The sequence below is a fragment of the Denticeps clupeoides genome, chromosome 1, assembly GCF_900700375.1.
Source record: "Denticeps clupeoides chromosome 1, fDenClu1.1, whole genome shotgun sequence".
Classification (NCBI taxonomy): domain Eukaryota; kingdom Metazoa; phylum Chordata; class Actinopteri; order Clupeiformes; family Denticipitidae; genus Denticeps; species Denticeps clupeoides.
Window position 1 is genome coordinate 29,310,976 of NC_041707.1, and position 23,531 is coordinate 29,334,506.

At 40.7% G+C, this 23,531-nt stretch overlaps 2 protein-coding genes across 2 annotated transcripts; one reads left to right on the forward strand and one right to left on the reverse strand.

Annotated features, from left to right (window-relative positions):
• Positions 1-443: 443 nt before the first annotated feature.
• LOC114798571 (fibrinogen-like protein 1-like protein) lies at positions 444-3,113 on the forward strand. The gene is made up of 3 exons (XM_028994377.1): positions 444-599; positions 747-908; positions 1,423-3,113. Exons 1-3 carry the CDS (start codon positions 578-580, stop codon positions 2,115-2,117), a joined length of 879 nt encoding a protein of 292 aa, XP_028850210.1. The 5' UTR covers positions 444-577; the 3' UTR covers positions 2,118-3,113.
• Positions 3,114-3,183: 70 nt separating this feature from the next.
• chrm5a (cholinergic receptor, muscarinic 5a) lies at positions 3,184-10,493 on the reverse strand. The gene is made up of 2 exons (XM_028994367.1): positions 9,832-10,493; positions 3,184-5,425 (listed from the first exon to the last, which is right to left on the reverse strand). Exon 2 carries the CDS (start codon positions 5,348-5,350, stop codon positions 3,737-3,739), a length of 1,614 nt encoding a protein of 537 aa, XP_028850200.1. The 5' UTR covers positions 5,351-5,425; positions 9,832-10,493; the 3' UTR covers positions 3,184-3,736.
• Between the last annotated feature and the right edge of the window lie 13,038 nt (positions 10,494-23,531).

A 23,531-nucleotide genomic window follows, 5' to 3' on the forward strand; every position in this document is an offset into this window, starting at 1 on the left:
ACATTTGTGATAAAACATTGAAATGTATGCCAAAGACAATGTAATAGTCCACTACCGCTATGACTGAATCTATGTCATATATGGATTTGTGGAAAACCACTGGTTTGATTTCCAAAATTTACACTTGTATGAGGTACATGAAAAAATATATACATTTACAGTATATATGTTTGCACTTACAGGATGTGATTTTATATTCTAAATATTCTAAGTAGATTGGACGAGAATGTCTAGAGAATAAACACTTACCTCAGACTTCACACATATTTGAATGAAACGTCTAAGCATATCCAGTACATGGTGTCCAAAAACAATAAAATGTATTGCTTCACAAAGGCAAAGGTCTGACACTCTGCCCAGAACCAAGGAAAAGCGTGTCCAATAAAAGGAGACACACAGGGGACTCTTGTCCCTTTCAGATGAAGCAGCTTTAACCCCTGATGTGTCCCTTAATGACGTGACGCTAGGGTCTGAAGTCCAGGACTGATAGAGGTCTGTGGGCCATGTGGCGGCACCTGAGAGCCTGACTGTGTATCTCTGGCTGTGTGCTCTCACCCCAGCAGGCATCGGCTCCTACATGCAGCCAGGAACAGACGGAGGTAAACACGAGAAACTGTCTCTACATGTAAATGCATATAATTGTTATTGAATGGAGTGGCTTGTAACATATTGATCTATTGCTTATTAACAGAGAGAAGGTTTTTTTTTGCCTTATTTCATGTGTTTCTTCTGCTAACCTGGCAAAGGAATGATCCCAAGGAAAATGCAGTGTTTGCAGCTCAGGCTGCTGCTAGTTGGGGTGTGTGGACTCTATGTAGGCACAGGACTATCTGACTCAGTCCCCGCTGAGAACGTCCATCTGCTCTCTTCAGAGGGACACAAGGTCATTCTCAACCTGGGTCAAAAAGGTAAGTCACAAGAACTCAAGGAGGTCTCAGTGGTTTTATTCTTGTTCCAAGACATGCTGTTCGCATGCATTTGATTTCACTGCCAAATGAAATAATACCTGAACACTCAATAAGCTGTAAATATTCTTCATTCTTGTAAAAGGATTCCGTAAAATTATCAGCTTAATTAGTTAGAATCCAACACACCCTTTCATTGACCCAGAAGAGCATATATCTTTTTCATTTAAATTAATTTAGTTTAAGTTAATTTAGCTTAAATTAATATTTGGAAATGAACCTTAGATGAAACTATGGAAATTAATCATCATATTTTGAAACGGCTGACCTTCCCATTACTTACTGAATAATGTTGTCTGCTGGTGAATGCTGCAAATAGAAATCATCCCATGCAGTAAGCTTAACTTCACTTATGTTCCATAGATATCTGTCAAAGTTCCTTATCCCTGCCAATTATGACATTTTAATAACTGACATAAAATGTGCTGACCAGTTCTATGATTGGTTTTCTCTGCAGTGCTGCCCAGAGACTGCCATACTTTGTGGGCGAGCTCTGGAGGTCAGGCGAGGGATGGAGTGTATCTGATCCAGCCTGGCCCCTCGCCCATAGTGGTGTACTGTGCCATGCAGGAAGGTGGTTGGACTGTTGTTCAGCACATCACAGTCAACAGTAGTGTGAACTTCGACCAGACATGGGAGGAATATAAAAAAGGGTTTGGTTTAGTCACAGACAATCACTGGCTGGGCAATGAATACATGCACCAGCTGACACGAGGGGCCAGTCGCTTCAAGCTCGGGATCAAACTGGTGGACAAAGATGCAGTGACAAAGTTCGGCGAGTACGATCCTGTCCTGGTGGAAGGAGAGGAATCTCAATATCGTCTGAGACTGGGTCTGTATGAGGGTTCTGCTGGGGATGCCCTCACACAAGATACCGAAAACTACCTCCACGACAACCAGAAGTTCACTACCAGGGACCGTGACAATGACAACTACTTCCAGAACTGTGCCAAACTGGAGTTCCAGGGTGTGGCAGGTGGAGGCTGGTGGTATGACGCGTGTGCAGGCGCCAACCTGAACCGACGAAATGTTATCTACTGGCAAAAGGACTGCAATAAGGAGCACTTGTGTAAATATGCCTGGATGATGGTGAAACCGTCGGAGTTGGTGAAAGTCATTCGCACTGGGAATTGTAACAGGGACGAGCTGTGAGCGCTTCACATCAGCTGAAGCTGTCTGAATCAAATCTAATCACGAGAGCAGATCAGTTGGCTGTGGCCAGACCATGCACCAGAGTTAAGTGATGCTGATTTCATTTCGCTTAATTCCGCAATCCTGCTGTGATGGAAAATTTGAGTGGAATGTTCCTTTTGATTGAAATCTTCAGTTAGAAGGCATTAGTACTTTATATGAGACTGAAGATCTCTTGCTTTGCAGATATTTTTTTTTATTATTATCTGTTCTTATAAGAACAAAATTAAACGAACAAAAACATTCAACAACTGTATATTAAAATCACAGGGATGTGTTTCTTTTTCTAAGCAAAGGGGACTGTCCAGAATGGACTTTAGTTAAATTAATTGTAACCAGGGATTAAAAATGGTTCAAATAACAAAAACAAGAACCATAAAATTAGAACATTTTGGGACATAAATGATTTTTATTGTGGGGTGAAATAAATGTTAAATTCTAGATAATCAACAATTACCTTTAGTGTTAATGCCAATTAATTTTTCAAATATTATTGATATTTTTTTATTGATAATGTAATAAAAACAACCAGGAAAACACAACCCTGAAGTGGTAAAATAGATTGTCTATCTAACATTACCTATCCTTACTTTTTCCTTATTATAAAGTTTTTTGAGAAATAACCTACTGAGCATGCCCAGGATTTATATTTAAATATTAGGGTTGAAGGAAAAACAAAACACGACTGCTTCAATGGTTAAAATATAAATAAATAAAATGTCTAAAAAAAATACTATACAGTTTGACAGACATTCAAAAAGTTGTATGATATTTTGCTGGTATGATGTCAATATCTGTTGGGTGAAATAGCCCAACCGCTTCTTTTCTGAACAAAATGCAATGAAAAACATTTTTTTTTAATCCCTGATTATAAAGTTTGATCGGATGTCCTAATATATATACAAACACACACACTCACACACTCAGACACACACACACACACACACACACATACACACGCACACACACGTATATATGCATGTGTGTGTGTGTGTGTGTGTGTGTATCAGGACAGGACAAGGTGGTATTAACCTAGTCTGATGGAACTGAAATTAATAATTTAATTCACATTTTTTAAAAGGTACACAGCATAATCTTCATAACCAACACACACATTCTACACATTAAATACTGACATCTTTTGTTTCATTTATCTCTTTTGTGAGATGGCATGAGGAATCTCTCCTATCTTCTCCTCTTTTTCTTGCTCAGTGCTGAGAATGGCACAGTTGCAGAAGGCCTTAAATGAGTCTCTACAATCATATGATCAGCTGGATGTTTTAAACTATGTACGCACATGGTAGCCCTTGAACCATAGCTGATGAAGACCATGAATAAGGTGAACCATGAATAGTGTGGTTGATCCTGTTGTTCAAAATCATGGGAAATTGAATCTACTGTGGAGAGCACCAACAATACATTTGTGTTTTACAAATTTCACACATGACCAATATCCCTTTACATTTTAAAAATGTATTGTGCATTCCTGACTTCCAGTGGTTAAGGTATGTTCATTACTAGAATGATTTCATTCTCTTTTACAAGAAATGTTTCTTTCATTCTGGATTAGGGATGTTTGTTCATGTCAGCTTTGTGCCTATCGCAGGGTTCTGGCCGCACCAGTAGAGCTTTTCTTCAACCCTCTTCTTCCTCCACTGGCAAAGCAGCAGCATACGGAAGGTCTTCTGGAAGGTCTTGTTGCAGAGCGCGTAGCACATGGGGTTGACGGTGCTGTTGACGTAGCATAGCCAATAGCCCAAATGCCAGAGGGAGAGAGGGATGCAGTCGGAGCAGAACGTGGAGATGAGCACCATGATGTTGTATGGTGTCCATGTGAGAATGAACGCCAGCAGAATGGCACTGAGTGTTTGGGCAGCCTTCCGTTCCTTGATCAGCACCATCCTCTTCCTCTTGGTTATCTGAATTTTCAGTGTGGAGTCCATTGGTTTGGAAGAGGAGGAGGTGGAAGGGACACTCATGGATTCAGCGGAGGAGAATGTAGATGCTGCCATCTTGGTGTCCCCATTTTTGTTTTGCAGCTGCTGGGGGCTGCTATCAATGCTGCCAGCACTAGTCTCACTGTCTTTGGCAACATGCTTGAACTTGTAGGAGACGCATTTTTTGGTCTTTTGGGAGCTGCTTTTGAATGGAAGGGGGAAGAAGTTTTCATCCTCACAGCTGCTGAGATGCTCATTGTCTGTGGCCCCTGAGGTTTTGACCTCAGCGCAGGCCTGGTTTCTGTATGTAGACTGGAACACACTTGGTGAAACCGGTTGCTCCTCATCCTCTGATGAGGCGTAGCTATTGAAGGTGGTCTGCTGGTCAGTTTTGGACCACTCATCATTTGAAGTGGCTGCTGATTTGTTGGCATTGCTGCGATTTGAGGAGGACCAGGACACTTGGGTTCTGTCTCTGTTTGTGCTGTTGTGCTGCTTACAGCTAAAGCAGGACCTGATTGAGGTCTTTTGTGTCTTGGTGCTGTTTCCAGATTCTGTTGAATAGTTCATGCCCTGGAGTTCAGCCAGGTCCTTGGTACGTCGCTCAGTTTCCTTGTAGATGCGGCAGTAGAGGATGGTCATGACTGAGACAGGGATGTAGAATGCTGCAATTGCTGTACCAAATGTGATCACTGGTTCAGAAAAGAACTGGATCTGACATTGTCTTTCTGGCACCGTCCTTTTACCAACAAAATACTGCCAGCAAAGGATGGGGGGTGCCCATAGTATGAAGGACACCAGCCAAGCCAGGCCAATCATAATCCCTGCCCGTCTGGGTGTTCGTTTTGCTCTGTAGGTCAAGGGTCGCGTAATGGAGAAGTACCTGTCGAAGCTGATGACCAGAAGGTTCATCACTGATGCATTACTAGCCACATAGTCCAGTGCTAACCACAAGTCACAAGCCAGACTCCCCAGTGACCAGTAGCCCATGAGTATGTAGGACGTGTATAAATTCATTGAAAACACCCCAATGATGAGGTCAGCAAAAGCCAGACTGAGCAAGTAGTAGTTATTCACTGTCTTCAGCTGACTGTTGACTTTAAATGACAACATAACAAGAACATTCCCAATGATAGTTATCAGGCTTACAATGGCCGACACTGTTGCTATGGTGATGACTTCCCACAAACTGTGTGTGACCAGGTGGATGTCAGATGCATTACCACTGGAGGAGTTTCCAATATTACTGGCCTCCATGTTATCAGTGTTTTATTTTTGAAAGACTCATCGCAGGATGTGTTGTGTGTTGTCGTCCATTTTGTTGTTTTTTTCCTGAAAGAAAGAATGGAAGAAAAAAGGGAAGAAAGAAATTTATAATTCATTAAATTATTGTCTATGTCTGCCACAAGAGGGCGCCATTGATCAATGTTGCAATGGTAAAGCAAAAAAGTGGTGGCTCTACGACAGGGGCAAGGGGTCTGCAAAGAATTATTTACAGAAAACCCCTTGGATTTATCCAGCGAATGAGGCCAGTTTGGAAGAACATCAAATATAATCTAATTTTTACATTCTAAATAATGTTTACAGGGGTATCATATGTTGTGATAATATTTAATACTAAATATTTTGAGGGGGTCTTACTCCTATGGGGTACCTAATCTGCAAAGTTTATTTTTGTAACCTAAAAATTAAACTAAAATAAAAGGCATTTTTGTCATACACATTCTGTAATCAGTGGGGTTCCCAAAATCTAAATTGGTTTACTTTGTAATGACAAATAATCTTTCTCTCTCCATAATTTTTCTTCAGAACTATCATTTTTCTAAAATTGTATCTCTGCCTTAATATTACATTTTTGAGTAACCAAGAAGCATAACGTTTCCATGGCTGCTGAGTGGACAAGCTAATTTCCTCTCCTGCTGCTCCATTTCACTGCCCGTTACATTCTGACATGAGACATGTGAAAGCTATGTGTGTATAGAGGAGAACAGTCATGGTACAAAATAGTCTCCGTGGCCCTTTGTTTCCAGGGAGACAGCCGAGTGACTGCCAGTAGAATGAGAAGTGAAGATGTCATATGTGGGGAAAAGGAAAATTTCAGAAAATTCTAAATAAATAAAAGCACACAAACATAAAGGTGGCTGTGTCATCTTTGAACTGTACCCCACACAGCTGAACAGGTGTGTGACTATGGAAAATGACTCATCTGATACATGAACAGATTTTTGTTTTGGTACAAAGTAAGATAAAGGTGCACCAAATCCTAAAACCTGACAGGCATAACCACTTTAAATCAATGTTTTCCACAGAGTACTCAATGTTCCCAGACAGAACTGATTTTCAATGAGACTAAATTAACTACCACCAACATTTTTTTTTTACTTATGCTTAGTCTTTTTGCAGGTATGTGTGTTTAATACTGATGCATGTATTTAATAGAATAATAATTATTATTATTATTGTGTGTCTGATGTTTACTTGTTTTGGATTTTCTCCATAATCCACTGAGTCACTGTTGTGCTGTCCATGCTGATAGACTCATCTGTGATCACCTCTTCAGACTAATGGCTTTTTCAGGACATCAAACATATGTATCATTTACATTCTGAGACTTTGCATGGCCCAAGCAAAAACAATACAATGGGGGCAACAAAAAGGTACTGTCAGCACTGACCTTCAACTGATCTCCATGACATTTTTGATAAGCAGCTAAATCAGCTGCAGAAGACCATTGAGTACAGGTAGGGCTTGATGCAGTTCTCTCCCTTTCCGCAATCTCTTTCTTTCCCCCATTTTACCCCTCTCCCTCATTATAAGCTTTAAAAAGTCTTTTGTATCTATGGAAGCAATTTTATAGCTTTTGGTTTGTTTGACGGGTGAGCTGACTTTTGAGACTGGATGTCATGACACTGTTCACAACCACAACCACACTGTACATTTCTCTGTTCTTTTAATGGACTATTGCACTGATTCGTGGAACCTGAACTGTTTTATTTTCTTGAAAAAAAATAATCATATCTTGTGGTTTTAAATTGTTGGCTGTGAAGAAGAACAGATTTTAAGATGACTTTTTTTTTTATTACTTTAATATTCTTTAATATCTTTGTCAAAGAATATTAGAATGTTTTTCCATGATGCTTAATTGCAGAAGTTGGACTGCTCCCATAAGCTCTGAAAGTGCCGTATGCGCTGTGGGCCGTGTGCAGCAATTTAGGAAGGAAATGAATTAATGATGACTGTCCGGCCCTGACCCATGACAAGTAATGAGGTATTCTATTGATGTGAGTCACCAGAACCTGTACCGCATACACACAGACATACACTTACACAGCTGTCCAGTCCCTTTTCCTTTTCATCTTTTCATCCATCACCACAGATTATGCTCATCCTCTCCCTCTACGTTCACCTCCCTTGGCACCACATGAGCAAACTTTGCCCTTTGTTTATATCAATCTTTTTTTTATTTTTTACTTCTGCCTATTTGGTGACATTTTTTTTTTCTAAATCCTTGATAGCAGAAGAGTGAATCAGTAGCTGCAAATACTCATTATAAATCTTACCTACCAGTGTACAAAAGGTTCCTATTGATTTCCATTGATGTATCTCAGAGATAAAAGTGAAAATGTCACCACATAATGAACAGCCTATTATCAAGAATTATTTGCCATTAAACAGCAGGGATCTTGGAAAATTAAAGACTATTGCGAAGATTACATTTCAGCTGCTGTATATTACCGCCTTTCCCAGCAGTAATGATCCAGTCATCCCAAAACCTGCTTGGAATGATAGCAATGAGTGTGATGCAGATAGTGGGTGAACATCATGGTAGCTCTGCTTGTGTGTGCAGTAAGAGTTCAGCTAATGGACACAGAGCGTGTGGTTTATGAACCTATATCATTCAGTTTCAGACATTACACACATTTCCGCACCTATATCATTCAGTTTGAGTGAAGAATGGGTCTTTGGATCTTTGGGTCTCAAATTCACAGTTCTGTGAATGATTTTTTAAGTTTAAAATGTTTTTTAAAAGTACCAGGGTCTGTTCATTAAAAAAAAATTATTACAGTAATAAGTAATTCACTTTTAGTAATAAGAGTAAAACTCTACAATCTAGAAGAATCTACCCCCTTGGGCTAATTACTCGACCTGAAGGATCATATTTTTTCTTATTAAGTGTATATATGTAACTTTATTTAAGAAGTACCATAAGTACCATAAAGGGTCTTTTCTGATGGGAAATATTCCAATCAGATTAATGACAGTGATAATAGTCTGTTGTAGCTCCTGATGGAGACAACATTTTGAGCTTCTGGGGAGCCATCAGTGGGAGGATCAGCATGAGGTTTTGTATTTCATTATATTTGCAGCATATAATGACAGTGACCTACTGCTATTTCATGAAAATGATGCAAGTTACTGTGCTGAGCAAATGAACAAATTTGCAAGAACTGAAACACATCCAATTTAGGCTGATGTGCCCACCATCCCTTCTGCCTCCCTGATGTGGATTAAACTGTCCGAACCTGAGCTAGATAGCAAACACAGAGAATAAGAAGTCTTCTTTGTGTCTTGGCCCTGTTTTGTTGGTCCCACATTTCACACTCAGCATTAAGCCGACAGATTCAAATGGACATCTGAAATGTTCCACACACTCCACCCTTGCCTCCGCTGACCCTATTAAACTGATGTGGGAATCATGGGTGAGGTGCAGTCAGATGTTAAATTCAAGCCCCAGATTTGTGCCAGAGCCCCGGCTGGGGTGGCTGGCCTCTGATCGGTAGCCACTGCAGACTTTTCCGAGTCGTTCGAGTCTGGTTGTCTCGTTTTAAATCAACATCATCAGATACAAATTTAGCGTTTTGAGTAGGAGCGACACACATTTTAAAAATGGCTTTCAATGGGACAAACACCGTTATGCCATGGCAGAAAAGACCATTGCCTGTCCTTATTCTACGGTGATCACATATTTGCACAATCGTTTGGATTTTAGTGTTAAATATTAACCCATTCTCAAAAAGAAAAAAAAAATTATAAGAAGAAAGCTCCTGACCCATTATAGAAAACAGTCTGATGTATATTTCTGACTGGACCAAATGCATCCTAGCCCAAAGACTCTGGAAGTGTGAAAAAGGTCATGGCTGTCTGAGGTAGTGGAAGTCCCCATAACCCCATTTTCACTCTACAGGGGCAGGGGAGCCTTGGAGAAAGACAGGATCATGTCATGCATATTGTACAAGCCCTGAGGCACTGTTGCTTTGGGGAGACAAAATCAGTTACAGAGAGAATAATCTGAGAAATAACAGAAAAATAATCAAGTAAGAATGAAGGAAAACAGAACCAGTGAAGAATAAAGGTGCCATTGGGAACTTAAATAACTAACTTACACATGAGAGTGTAATGAGGCTCTGTAAAGGCTGAAAGAAAAAAAATTAGAATTACACTTTGTGAGGAAATAAAAATCTCAGAAGGAAAATGTATATAATGTCTGAATAAAAATAAAAACAATACTATGGCAACTCTTCCCTCTTTTGCCTTCCTTAAGCATTTTAGAAGCCTTCTGCTCACTAATTTAAAAGGTCGGTATTAAATATACATGTCCAGACCTCTCAGACACATCGTATTGCAGGAATGGAGCAAGGTGAATGTGGCCAAATCCAGGTCACCATCATGTACATCGTGTGAAGCGCCATCTCCCAGCAGAGACAGCATGATTGTGTCGAAGTGAGACGCATACTCACAGATTACGCTCCAAAAGAAAAGGTCCAGCTTCTGTGCACACACAGAATCACTCTGCAGAGTGTAGGGGGCTCGGGTAGATCCATTACTTTTCCCATTGGACTTCTGTGATTTTAAAAAAAGTACAATTCGGAGTCTTAGCAGGTGTGGCTGGAAATTCCAGAATCCATATGTTCAGTAGATTTCAATTCCATCTTCCTCAGAAACAAGCCATGAACAAGCAAGTCAAGCAGGTCCTGGAAAAACAATGGGGTCCTTTTATGAAGCAATGGACATCTAGACTTTTGTTTGAAAAAAAAAACCCATAGAATTATCCACAAGCTTCCAAGTGAAAATACAGGTTGTGATGTTCAGCACTGGAGTGACTGTAGAACTTTCCCCCTTCTGGCCTGGTTTCAGAGTGATGCAGCCGACCCTCACAGCCCACGGGAGGGGGGAGGAGAACAGCGAGCCAGAGCCCTGCGATCCCCAACCACTGCCACAGCTCTCGTGCTGCATCCGCTGCCTCATCTGACAGACACAGATGTAGCTGACGCTGGAGAGGAGGAAATTCCCATAGGGCTGCACGCCTCATCACGTTTCAGGACAGCGAGCTCGCAGAAAGGGAGGGAGGGAGGAAGAACAGGAGGGATAGAGGAGAGACAGAGAGAGAAGGAGGGCTGGGACAGGGGAAGAGGACGGGAGGCAGGCTGGCCACTATGCTTGGCAGTGTTTTGGTGAGTTGACACCTTCTCTGTCTAAAAAAACATTTTAATTACCTTTCCCGCTGAGCCACCATTGTACCCATGTCTTCAGAGACAGAGCTCGTCAGCCGAGGCTGATTAATATCCACATATTTGAACAGCTTTGGGCAAACCACTGTGGTATCTTTGTGCTTGACTGCACATCAGTGGTCCGGTGAAGAGAGGCTGTTTGACCTGGCCCTGCACGATAAGGGCCAAGATGTGGCCCCTGCTGTAAATGTTTATGGGCCATTAGCGTGGAGGGCTGTTGTGAGGGTTTTATCGCAGTAAACCCCTTACGTCTCTAATCCAGATGATGGCAGCTGATCTTTCGCCCGGATGAATCAGCGGATGGGGATATTACATCTACTGGCAAAATAAAACAAACCTTTCAAGCAAAACCTGAACAGCTATTTGTCTTTTTTATTTTACTTTTATTTTCATGTATTTATTTACATGTTATTTCACTTCATACTTCATATATTTTGAATTAAGTGTTCGTTTAATTATTTAAAAAAAAAGTATAGGTTGCTATTTGATTGTTGTTCACAGATTTGCAGCAGGTGTATCTGTATTAGTGGATGCACAAAATCAGAATCCATTCTCATTTTACCTCAATGGCTGAAGCTTACTAGATATTGCAGAGTGGATGAGGCAAACAGTACGACTTGACTCACTATGCACGGTTCGGCACGGATTTTAAATGTGAGCTGCTTTGTGCCAATGTACATTGTAAATAATGCTACACAAATGAAAGTGAATTGATTGAAGTGCTGGTAAAGCACTCTTGTCATTCATTCAGTTCAGTGTTTGCAAGACACATAAAAAAGTACATGGTTTTGGGCTTAATCTTAATAATCACATGACCATTTTAAGCAAAGTGGGACATTGCCTGGGCTAACGCTTCAAACCACGTGGTGCCTGTTCCCCACAGAGACAAAAATATGTGAAGTGCTCTGTGTGAAGTCACAGTATGCCAGTGGCTCAGACAGAGAAACCCCCCAATGACAGACCTGATTTCATCCAAACCGCCTACTGCCAGCACCCAGCCTGCTGGCAACCAGGCGGGTGAGGGGGTCCATGGGAGGACATAATTAGCGCATTAATCCGTCCGGCACTCTCAGATCCGAGTAAGCCCGTCCAGGGAGGAATGACAGACTGAACCTGCACATCTGGTCTCCTCCAAAATCCCTTGTCTCCATTGTCCACTAATACCCCAGCACATGCCCAGCATGGCACTGGGACAGCCAATTGGCTTTCCCCCGACCCTGTGTTCCCTTTCTCAGTCCTGACCTCTGTTTGCCATCTGTAGAAGACTCTGTAACATCTGATCAGTTTCAGGTGGCCTGACAGTTAACCGCCATGGGCTCCCACCACCACCATCCATTGCATATCAGTGTCAAATGCTTTATTAACTTTGCCAATAAATGCAGGACGGATCAATGGTCATGCCAAAAAGGCACTTGTGAGTCAGGTTGAGGAGATTGGACCCCAAGGCAGTGACTCAGAACACACCTTCTGATGGAGGGGGACATATCTCTGTTATGTGAGTTTGCAATTGGGCTCAGACATCGAACAGAGAATGTTTTCAGAACTGTGCTACAAGCCAAAAGTTTCAACACACATGCTGACTCCTGGCTCTTTTCTGATTATTTCTATTTGTGACTATGTAGTGAAGAAAACAGCAAAATGTTTAAGAGGCGAATGTTTTGGCTCTTTTGGAAAACTGCTGTAACAAATTAATGTTCAAGATAATTAAAGAATGTCCAATAAAATCTGCCCGGTGTTAGAATGTTCCCCTAGTGCAAATGAAACTGCTCTGACCTCTAGTATATGGTTAGCAGCAGGTATTTTAAGATGCTCAAGGAGTAAGATATATTATTAAATTATATTATAATTTAAACCTAACCTCATTGACTCTGTCTCAATCTCACACTGTGCATTTCCTAGTCTACTGGACACAAAAAATATAAACTTTCAAAGAAGGAACTGCCATAAAATCAAAAGGTGGAATGGGGCAAGTAACATCTACATCACTCTGACTTCATCTCAGAGTGCTAACAACTGCATAACACGAATACCACTCAAGCTGTTTGTTTTGGAGATGGTCTGAGCATCATACTTGGTCCTTGACAGTTAGTTCACTCACTGCTTATTATAACACACACCTTGACCAATATTATTCACTTCACCTATGACTGGTTTTAATGTTATGGCTATCAAATGTACATTGTAAAACAAATAATTTATAGTAATGGTTCTACAAATTAAAGGCAATATTCTTAAAAAGGAAAAATACCCTTAAAATACACGGACATACACAGACCTTGCTTAAAAGGTAAATTTATGACAAACAGATCGATTTATATGCCATTGATTTTATTCTAAATAATTTTACCTCTTTGATCATCTGATATGTAGATCCAATAGGAAAACTAACTGGGGCAGTGGTGGCCTAGCGGTTAATGAAGCGACCCCATAATCAGAAGGCTGCCGGTTCGAATCCCGATCCGCCAAGGTGCCACTGAGGTGCCACTGTGCAAAGCACCGCCCCCACACACTGCTCCCCGGGCGCCTCTCATGGCTGCCCACTGTTCACTCAGGGTCATGGGTTAAATGCAGAGGACAAATTTCACTGTGTGCACCGTGTGCTGTGTATCACATGTGACAATCACTTCACTTTTTTTTTTTTTTTTAACTCAGGGCCACAGTAAACATTGGAGTGACCTAGAGAATTTCATACTGGGTTTTAAATATTAATGAAAAGGGTAAAAATTCTGTGTTTGGATAAATTGATTTATTATTAATGTCATGTGGGTCAGTGATTCACCAAAAAGTTGAAGCACTTTATCTTTAAAAAGTGATGAGCAAGAAACAGACTGTTCCTGGTTAGCTAATTTCTGCACTTTTTTTGCTGAAGGGCAAATCTTGCTGCCTGAATAAATCCATCACTGAAGATAATATATTCTTCCAAATCTCACAATCTTGAACAAGTGCTATCATGACATTTTGTTATGTTATGTTCATTTAGAATTTATCCAAACAACATAAATGAAACTCATAATCAGAGTGACTTACAATAATTAGATATATAGGGCACAATTTTCAGACTGGTGCCTGCTTTTTGAGGTAGTAGTTTGTAGTTATCTGAATCTTGAAGAAGAGAAATTAACCAATCTTTTTTGTTGACATGTATTTATTTATTTATTCCAGAAGCAAATCTATAATGATGCTTTATGAGAGATATGTGCAAATATCATTAAAGATCGTGTTCTTGTTTTATCTATTAATTTCATTCTGAGGTCACTTTTAACCTTAAATTAGCAAACAAGCTTTCCCTTTGGGTCATTGTAAAAAACTCACCCACCACTTCTAAATAAATGATTGGAGAAAAAAAATAATCTATTAATCATAGTATATGTAGAATATTTTGTACATATAAAATGAAGATAGTAAGGTTTGTGCATTTTTTTGTCATGCTAACAGTCTCAAATACAGCATGGTGCCATAACTCAACAAGCCTTAAGTATGCATCCACTTGTCCAGACAGCATACACCCCCTCTCCCACGACACCAATGAAACTTTGATGAACACCTGACAAAAGATATTGGATCAGGGCGGACTGTGATTAGAGCAGAGCTTTGCTCAGAGGACACCGGACACCACTGTTCTGACCTTGAAGACAATGTGTGCTTGTTTTTTAAAAGCCAAGTTGCTATATGTTATCTAAGTTTAGCTGTAGATTTAAAATGTTTGTGCTAAGTCCCAGTTATTTTACATATATGCACATTCATAAATGATTTAAATGAATTGTTCGTTAGATGCTGTGGGATACAGAGGGAGATTGAAGAAGGAGATGCAGGATATAGGCTTGTACTTGCACTCATGACGGGTGCCTGTCTCTCAGCATAGCCATACTTTCTATTCCCAGCTTGGTACTTGGTGAATTTCATAATCTATAAGCTCAGCAGGTAAAGAAGGATAAAATAATAACAATGAAGTCTTGTTTTAATCCAGGGCATGTGACTATCCAGAACTGCATGCAATCAGTGGCAACACATTCAGCATTGTGGTTTTTAAACTTCTGTCCACCCAGCATCTGTCTGAATTATGGCTCCCACACTGTGGCAGGGGCTTTGGATAGTCTCTGCAATTGCTTCTACACACCTTCCACAGAGTAAGCTATGTTACATAAGATTCCAAATGTATCTTATTTGAGAACTTGATAATGGTGGCTGAGTCAGTTAGCCTTTGCGTTCGAACGCCGGTCCCGTCTGGGTAATTGGACCGCCCACAGGGCTCTTCCATCTGCTTGTTCTGCCTCTAACCATTGAACATTTCCAGAACATTGCATAACCTTTCCATATTAATACATATATAAATTCCATAGGAATTGTTAGGGTTAGCAGTCGGAACTATGGTGATACAAAAACGTTCCCTTTCAAGCAGTTGATTTCAAGCAAAATATTTCCAAAAATAGCATTATGTTTTCTGCATGCCCTGGTTTACTATGCTACATAATTTTTCATTCTGAAAACATGTAAGGCATGACATGACCCTCTTCTGGGTTTGCTGCGGGTTTTGGAAAAACCCCAAATCATTCACAGGACACATCATTGGATATTGGCAGTTGTACATCATATGCCTGGTTATGAAAGCATTATAAAATGCTTGACAGGCAAGATGAGTACATTTTGGCAACAGAGACCCCCTGTACGTTTCACACAGGATATGTGCTGGCTCCAGATCTGCTGTACAAGACCTTTACAAGACCTCATGGACGTCATATCAGTTATTTTCAAATGTATTCAAGGCAATTAATTATGTAAACCACATATTTCACCAAAGAAATGTGAAGTCAAGAGCATATGGTGTTGCCAGGAGTCACTCAATCTCACAGTCAATCAAATGACAAATACATATGCAGACATTTCACACATTTGATACATTTTGATAAGGAATAGGAAGGCATACTGATATGTGGTTCATGCAAAGATGCAACATATTGTACCATATGTTGGCTGACAGTTTATTTGAATACAGAAACAGGAGAAGAAATTGGAACAGAACATTTGAAATGCAATGCAATAAACACAAGTTACCATGTGTATTTAGCATGATATATGTAAACGATTGGCAAATTTTTTTTTTTGGTGACATTTTTATTTTGCCCTTGGCTAAAATAAAAATGTCACTGATTTTTAAAGAACACAGAGAGCACTGACAAGTACAAGTACAGAGCAGGCCAACCTCCAGAGTAAAGGCAGAGTTCTTCTCATTGCAACCTAAAATAGCCTTGCCTGACTGTTTCGGCTGCCTTTTGGCCATTTTTAATTTAGAAACCGCAGACCTCTAAAATTACTCATCAGCTGCACTGAAACGTGTTTGCTTTTTTTACTTGGTTTCTCCCTCTGCTGCTGTCACTCTCTCCCTCATTGTCTGACCCATTCACTTTGTCACATTAACTCAATAATCTTAATAACCAACACAGCCTTATGATAGACAGACAGATTGATCACGCTCTGTCTCTGTCATTGCTTATCACAGCAAATCCAGTAGCCTAAATCTCATCAGGGTTAAGTCGCCACACACCCAGGAAAATAATGGTGAGACAGATGTCTCTCTCTAATTGTCTGTACAGAGTGCAGAGCTCATTGCGCCATAAGCCTTCAACTCCGGCCCATGGACTATCGTTCCCATTGTGACTCCAACATGAATAATAAACACTGCAAATCCATTTTCCTCACAACGGCTAATCTCTGAGGAAAAAACACTTTAGTGTGAGTCTGAGGTCTTTTAATGTTATACACCACTACTGGTGACTGCAGTCAAAGTGAATCACACACAGAGCTTCTTCACAACTCCATTAAAAACACCATGAACAGCTCATCATTAATAACATGAACCAAAGGCATGGAATGGGAGTCTGCAGATAGAACTCAGTCATGAAAATCCATTATTTCTAAGATGTCTAAGCTGTACAGAGTGGAATGAGTGTGGTAGGTGAGGTCATTTGCATCTTGTAAGCATCCACTCTCGCTAATGCGGGAGGTCAGGGGAGAAGGGCCACAAATGATGAATTAGCTGACATGAATGACACAAATGATTATAGAACCACTCTGCATAGTACAATACAAAGAGTACAACAAAGCATGCATTTGTATATACTTGGTGAAACTTACTTTATGTATTCTGTATGTGCGTGTATATTTTATATCAACTATTTGCTCTATGACCCTGGCGTGGACATGGTCTCTGTGTGACCATGATGTGTCCGTTGTGGCCATGATGTGGACCATGATGTGGATTAAGAAATTACTGACAGTTAGCAAATTAGATTATATTCATACTTTTACAATCATATTTTATTATTCGAGCTCTAAACTTGATTTACACTATGTGTGGACATTGCTAGAGTATAATGTTTACCTTCACCAGTTCAATCACCAATGCATTCCCTGGATTTCAATCCACAAACTGTAAGAAGAGGTTCCAAACATTTATGTGTAGAATGTGTAGAATTGTATGATTGGCATGGACTCAAAATCCCTATGATACGTTTCATTCCCTTAATCAAAGGTAAGTTGCAAAGATGGCAATATATGTTGTAAACAATACAACTGCACTTCTATTTTGCCCATGTTTGAATATTCAATTTGAGCAAACATGCGTGACTATTAGCAACATGGCCTCACACCTCTAGCATGTATGCGTGGAGTTTGCATGCTCTCCCTGTGGTTGTCCAGGTTTTCCTCCCTGCATCCAAAGACATGTACACTATGATCATGAATTGGTGGCTTTGAATTGTCCATTGGTGTGACTGTGAATGAGTCAAAGTTACAGAGTTTGACTTTGAGTTCAGGAAAAAGTTTGTGGAATATGTGTTTTTCTATTTATTTAGGTTGGGATTCTCTGAAATCTTTCATATCCTCAGCATCACCAAAACATCATCTAATGGCAGATTGACTCAAGGGTCGTCTACACAAGCCAAATTCCTTTGAGTGACAGCCATTTAAAAGTGCCCATGTTCCAGGCACGTACCTGGGGACTGAGTGTGTCAGTGCCAGAGTGCTTAGAACATCCCTGACCACTGCTCCTCAAAATGCTACAGGGATGTTAACACATGGTACGATGGAGCACTCAATGAAGTGCCTTTCATCCAAACACCTCCCCTTACTCTTCTTCTCTCTCCCTCATCCCCTGCATGTGGAGCCTGGCTCTTGACATTTGTGATCCAGCAACGCTGCAGCTGAGCTGTCAGAGTACATCACATCTGCTGTTCCCTTGTTCACACAAACATGTGAGCTTTCATACCTTTCTGAAGACCTAGGGTAAAAACATATGTATAATAAATACATATTTACATTCGTAACAAGACCTCTAAACTCTTACATACCAGGTCTCTTACTTATACATACACAATATATATTATCAAAAAATCAAAGAGTAGATTCTTGGACAGGTTTTGCATGTTGCAAAAGATTAAACGTGTTTATGAAACATCTTAAGCATTACAAGCGAAAAAATACTGAAAACTTATTTGTGTTGACATAATTCAAATTTACACAAACCTTCCATTTCTTGCACATCTTCACATCATACTGTAATTTCCTTATCACTGTATTAAAGTTAATATTTATTTATATCTGCACAACACTTTAGTCCTCACCAACTTATTTTATTTTATTTATATTAAACTTAACCTAACTCTGCATTTGTACAGCAAAGAAAAAATTTAATTGTACAGAGAAACGCAATTTCATCCGTATACATGACAATAAATGCTTTGAATCCTTGAATGCATCCATCTGTCCAACTCTATACAACCATTTATAAGCCAGGAACTTTTTTTGCACAAGGAAGTAAGAGTCACTAGTGGGCAGACAAATCTGAAATGCAATTTACCATTACAAATTCACCAAAAATGCATGATTTTGGAGCTGAAGGAGATCACCATAGAGGATGATGTTAGGATTAAAGCACAGATATGAGGCCAGTATTAATTACACTCTAATGAAATTATTATGTTCACTGAATCATTACAATAGAAAGATTCCTGAACAGCACACACACCTCACACCTACGGGCAGTTGCCAATTTGTCTATGTTCAGGCCTTTGGAAACCTTCAACAACACAGGTAGAGCATGAGTATCGCCTCCAAAATATTTGGATTTCTGAATACAGCCATTATAATGGAGAGTTTTTACCTTTTTTATTCCTAATTATTTATTAACGTTTGATGAGGATATTAATATATCAACTGTATTGCAATATTAACTACACTACATTTAAATACACCAATACATTGGCATTTGTCATGGCTAGTATTCAAGAAAGTCCTCACTTTCTTGCAGATGCACACAGAGAGCAGCTGACCCCTCGCCCTCTTCGAAAATGCCACAAGATTATTTAGATTTTCCAAACACATTTAGGTTTTGTATGAGGTATCAGTATTGCCCATACCAACCAGAATTTTACTTGGTATCAGATCAAAAAGAAAATCAGTGAAAGAAAATCTAGCAATCCCTAGTGCAATAACACATATTATTTAGTTTTACTGTTTTATTGTGCATGTATTTGAGGTACAGCAAACAAGTGCTGTAGCTCAGGGGTTTGTGTGTGTCTGTTAGCAAGTATATGCGTGTGATTGTGAATGAATGTGACTCATTACTTTCCTGTGTTCAGTGTATAAAAGGACATCCGAAACAGTGAGGCAGCATCGACACAGTCCACAGAGCCCACAAATTACAGCAGCTTATCCCTGCACTAGGGACCCAACTTCACAAAGCAAGACTTTTAAGTGACTCCCTAGAGAAACCTCCAACAATAAACACATCTCAAAGGCCTGCAAAGGCCTGAGGCCGCACTAATAAAGTATTGTTTTTTTTGTGTGTTTCTTGATGGAAAGGGATTTCAGAAAGTCTGTTGACCCAATTTATAATTTATTTTCTTTGCCTTTTTTGATTAACCCAAGTCCTCCTAACTTGACATCAGATTCATGTACTGCACAGGATTCCTCTTCCACAAGTCATTATTTTGTTTGTGTCTTGTTACACAAACACAATGCCTTACTTCACAAGAAAATGTCTGTGGAACTTGGTCTTTTTTTTTTTTTAAAGGTCCCCTATTTTGGGGATTTAGTTTGTCCAACTGCCTTTTGAGGTCCTAATTCTCAATTGAGTTTCCTGGTCATGGACCCAAAATGTCAATGTTTTGTTCCCTGAGCTACTTATTTATCACTTTGGCCTTATGGCACGGTGCTCCATTATGCTGGAAAAGTCATTGTTCTTCACCAAACTGTTCTTGGATGGTTTGGAGAAGTTGCTGTTGGAGGATGTTTTGGTACAATTCTTTATTCTTGGCTGTGTTCTTAGGCAGAATTGTGAGTGAGCCCACTCCCTTGGATGACCAGTAGCCCCACACATGAATGGTCTCAGGATGCTTTACTGTTGGCACAAGACAAGACCGATGGTAGCATTCACCTTTTCTTCTCTGGACAATCATTTTCCAGATGCCCCAAACAATCAGAAAGGGGCTTCATCAGAGAAAATGACTTTATCCAAGTCCTCAACAGTCCAATCCCTGTACATTTTGCAGAATATCAGTCTGTCTAAGATATTTTTCTTGGAGAGAAGTGGCTTATTTGCTGCCCTTCTTGACACAAGGCAATCCTTCAAAAGTCTTCACCTCACACCTGCCAGCTGCCATTCCTAAGCAAGCTCTGCACTGGTGGCACCCCGATCCCACAGCTGAATCACCCTTTGAAGACGGTCCTGACACTTGCTGGACTTTCTTGGGCATCCTGAAGCCTTCTAACTCAATCAGCATGACAGAATGATCAGAATGTCTTGTGCTTGTCAACAATAACACTTGTGTTAAAAAGAGGATTACTGAAAGGATGTAAGCAGGTCCTTTTGTGGCAGAGCTGAAATGTAGGGGAAATGTTTTTTTGGGGATTAACTTTATTTTCAAACACATACATTCTGGAGTCCATGCAAATTGTCATAATAAAAATGGAAGCAGTAAACTTTGTGAAAACTATAATTTGTGTCATTCTCAAAACTTTTTGCAAATAAGGATGAGAGAGACAGGACTAGGAGGTGAGCAGCCCATAGGAGTAAGCAGGCATTCCCGGAAATGACATCAACACCATTCATCAACCACAATGTTTTGTGCAAACAGAAAGTCGTGTCAGTGTTTTATATAACATAACCCACTGTTTTTTTTATATAAAATATAACCCACTGGTTCTTCAGAGGCTTACATGACGAAACTGAACATTTACATTTATGGCATTTATCAGATGCCCTTATCCAGAGCGACTTACAATCAGTATTTACAGGGGACAGTCCCCCTGGAGCAACTTAGGTTAAGTATCTTACTCAGGGACACAATGGTAGTAAGCGGGATTTGAACCTGGGTCTTCTGGTTCATAATGTGTTACCCACTAGGCTACTACCACTGAACAAATACATTTGTGCTATTTTTTCATCCAATCACCGAGCAAACACAATGCTTTGCTTGTTTGCAAGCCATTGCAGTCAGTGGAGAAAGGGGAGGTAACCTTTCCCCTTATGATGATATAAGAGGAGACAATCCAAATCAGACCGTCAAAGCTGCCACTTTCTGAATGGCGAAGCAGAATAACCACTCTTTATACATATCACCATTTCTATCCACTGCAGTACCATAGACAGGCTGTCATGATCCGGACCGGAGTTTCATGTTTGTCATGTGTAATGTTCCCTAATCGTTTTCACCTGTGTCTAATGTATAAAGCTGCCCTGTTTGTTTCTGATCGCCGTCAGGTCTTTGTTTTGTTACATGTTCAAAATGTTATCGGATGTCTCCCCTGTCCTGTTTATTCCAATTTAATCCCGGTTTCGTGACGTCGTGCGAATGCGTCCTTCTTCCTCGTCATCTCATCATCATCTCCGTTCACCTTGTCATGCCAAATGGTTGTGACAGAAAGACCCGACCGCATTGTCCCTGACCAGCCTTGGCTTCATCTTCCGCAGGCTCTTGACCCCTGCCTCACAGTCCCCCGTCTGGTGGTGTTGAAGGTGAGAAGCGGCCTTTCAGTGGGGCGAGCCAGAAATTGACTGAAGCGGCGGGCGCCTGAGGACAAGGTGCCGGTACCAAACTGGCCTGAAGCCGTCTGCTCAGGACTACCGCCCATCATGAATACCGGACCAGTCATCATTCATTTACCATTCATCTCAGCTGTTCATCTCTTCTTATGTCTTCTTGACTCAACTCTACTCATCTCATCGTCCACTCTATTCATAAAGACTCTGTGTATGGACTTCCTTCCCCCCTTCGTGGACTGCATTGGCGGGTGTCGTGCCTAGGGGCAGTGGTGGCCTAGCGTTTAAGGAAGCGGCCCCGTAATCAGAAGGTTGCAGGTTCGAATCCCTATCCGCCAAGGTGCCACTGAGGTGCCACTGAGCAAAGCACCGTCCCCACACACTGCTCCCCGGACGCCTGTCATGGCTGCCCACTGCTCACTCAGGGTGATGGGATAAATGCAGAGGACAAATTTCACTGTGTGCATGTGTATCACATGTGACAATCACTTCACTTTTTTTTTTTTTTTATCAGATGCCCTTATCCAGAGCGACTTACAATCAGTATTTACAGGGGAGGGGGGTACACTTTAAAATTGTTTGTCAAGACCAACCATGTGCAAAAAGTCCTTTCCGGGTCTGTGAACAGGTGAGCAGTGAGGAGGAAGAAGACAGCAACGCGGTTTCGTGACGTCGTGCAAATGCGTGCTTCTTCCTTGTCATCTCATCATCATCTCAGTTCACATGCCAAATGGTTGTGACATAGGCTAGTGGAGAATTAATGTTATATAAAATCACAAAGTGAAATTTTGATAATAGTGGGGCTTTAATAACTATCTTGATTTGTTCACATTGTTTCTGGTGGTAGAAGCGTGTTCTACTTGTAATTTGAATTACAGAGTCACACATACCTGATTCATAACTGTGGATTTGCATCTATGGAAAGGAGCATAGTACATCCAGCCAGAGATCAGTGTGTGCCTTCCTAATTTCCTGTTGTGTACACGTGTTATGTTTAGAAAATGTGTATCCTTTTTGTGTCCTGTCCCCAGCTGGTAACTGTGCTTTTTTGTATCTGTGTCTTGTATACATTTACATTACATTTACGGCATTTGGCAGACGCCCTTATCCAGAGCGATTTACAACGTGCTTAAGTTACCATCGATGAAGAGATCAATTCCGGTTCACTAGGACCCCAACTATGAATACATCTGTTTTATTCACTCTGTTGTAGATTCTGTACACAAAGTTTGACAACAAGAAAATTACAATTTAATCTAAATATTCTTTAAAGAGGAAGGTCTTGAGCTGTCGTTTGAAGGTGCTCAGTGACTGAGCTGTTCTGACCTCGAGGGGAAGTTCATTCCACCACCGAGGGGCCAAGACGGAGAAGAGTCTAGATTAATGATTTCCTTTTACCTTCAGAGATGGAGGGACCAGGTGAGCAGTACTGGAGGCTCGGAGTAAACAAGGTGCAGTGCGAGGTGTAATAAGGGCTGTGAGGTAGGATGGTGCTACTCCATGTTTGGCTTTGTAGGCCAGCATCAGTATTTTGAACCTGATGCGTGCAGCTACTGGGAGCCAGTGGAGGGAGCGTAGCAGAGGGGTGGTGTGGGAGAATTTGTGAAGGTTGAAGATTAGTCATGCTGCTGCATTTTATAGTAGTTGTAGAGGTCGGATGGTACATAATGGTAGACCAGCTAGAAGGGAGTTACAGTAGTCCAGTCGTGAGATTACTAAGGACTGAACCAGTAGTTGGGTGGCCTGGGTTGACAGATAAGGGCGGATTCGTCTGATATTGTAGAGAAGGAATCTACATGAGCGGGAAAGATTGCTGATGTGAGTTGAGAAGGAGAGTTGGTTGTCTATTGTTACGCCAAGGTTGCGGGCTGTTGCAGAAGCAGAGAGCTGC

Excerpts from the sequence above, each read along its gene's own strand:
- LOC114798571 (XM_028994377.1), top strand. The coding sequence starts at position 578 with ATGCAGCCAGGAACAGACGGAG. Across the intron at positions 600-746 it reads GCAGCCAGGAACAGACGGAG|GAATGATCCCAAGGAAAATG; the intron begins GTAAACACGAGA and ends AACCTGGCAAAG. Across the intron at positions 909-1,422 it reads TCTCAACCTGGGTCAAAAAG|TGCTGCCCAGAGACTGCCAT; the intron begins GTAAGTCACAAG and ends TTTTCTCTGCAG.
- chrm5a (XM_028994367.1), bottom strand. The coding sequence starts at position 5,350 with ATGGAGGCCAGTAATATTGGAAACTCCTCCAGTGGTAATGCATCTGAC.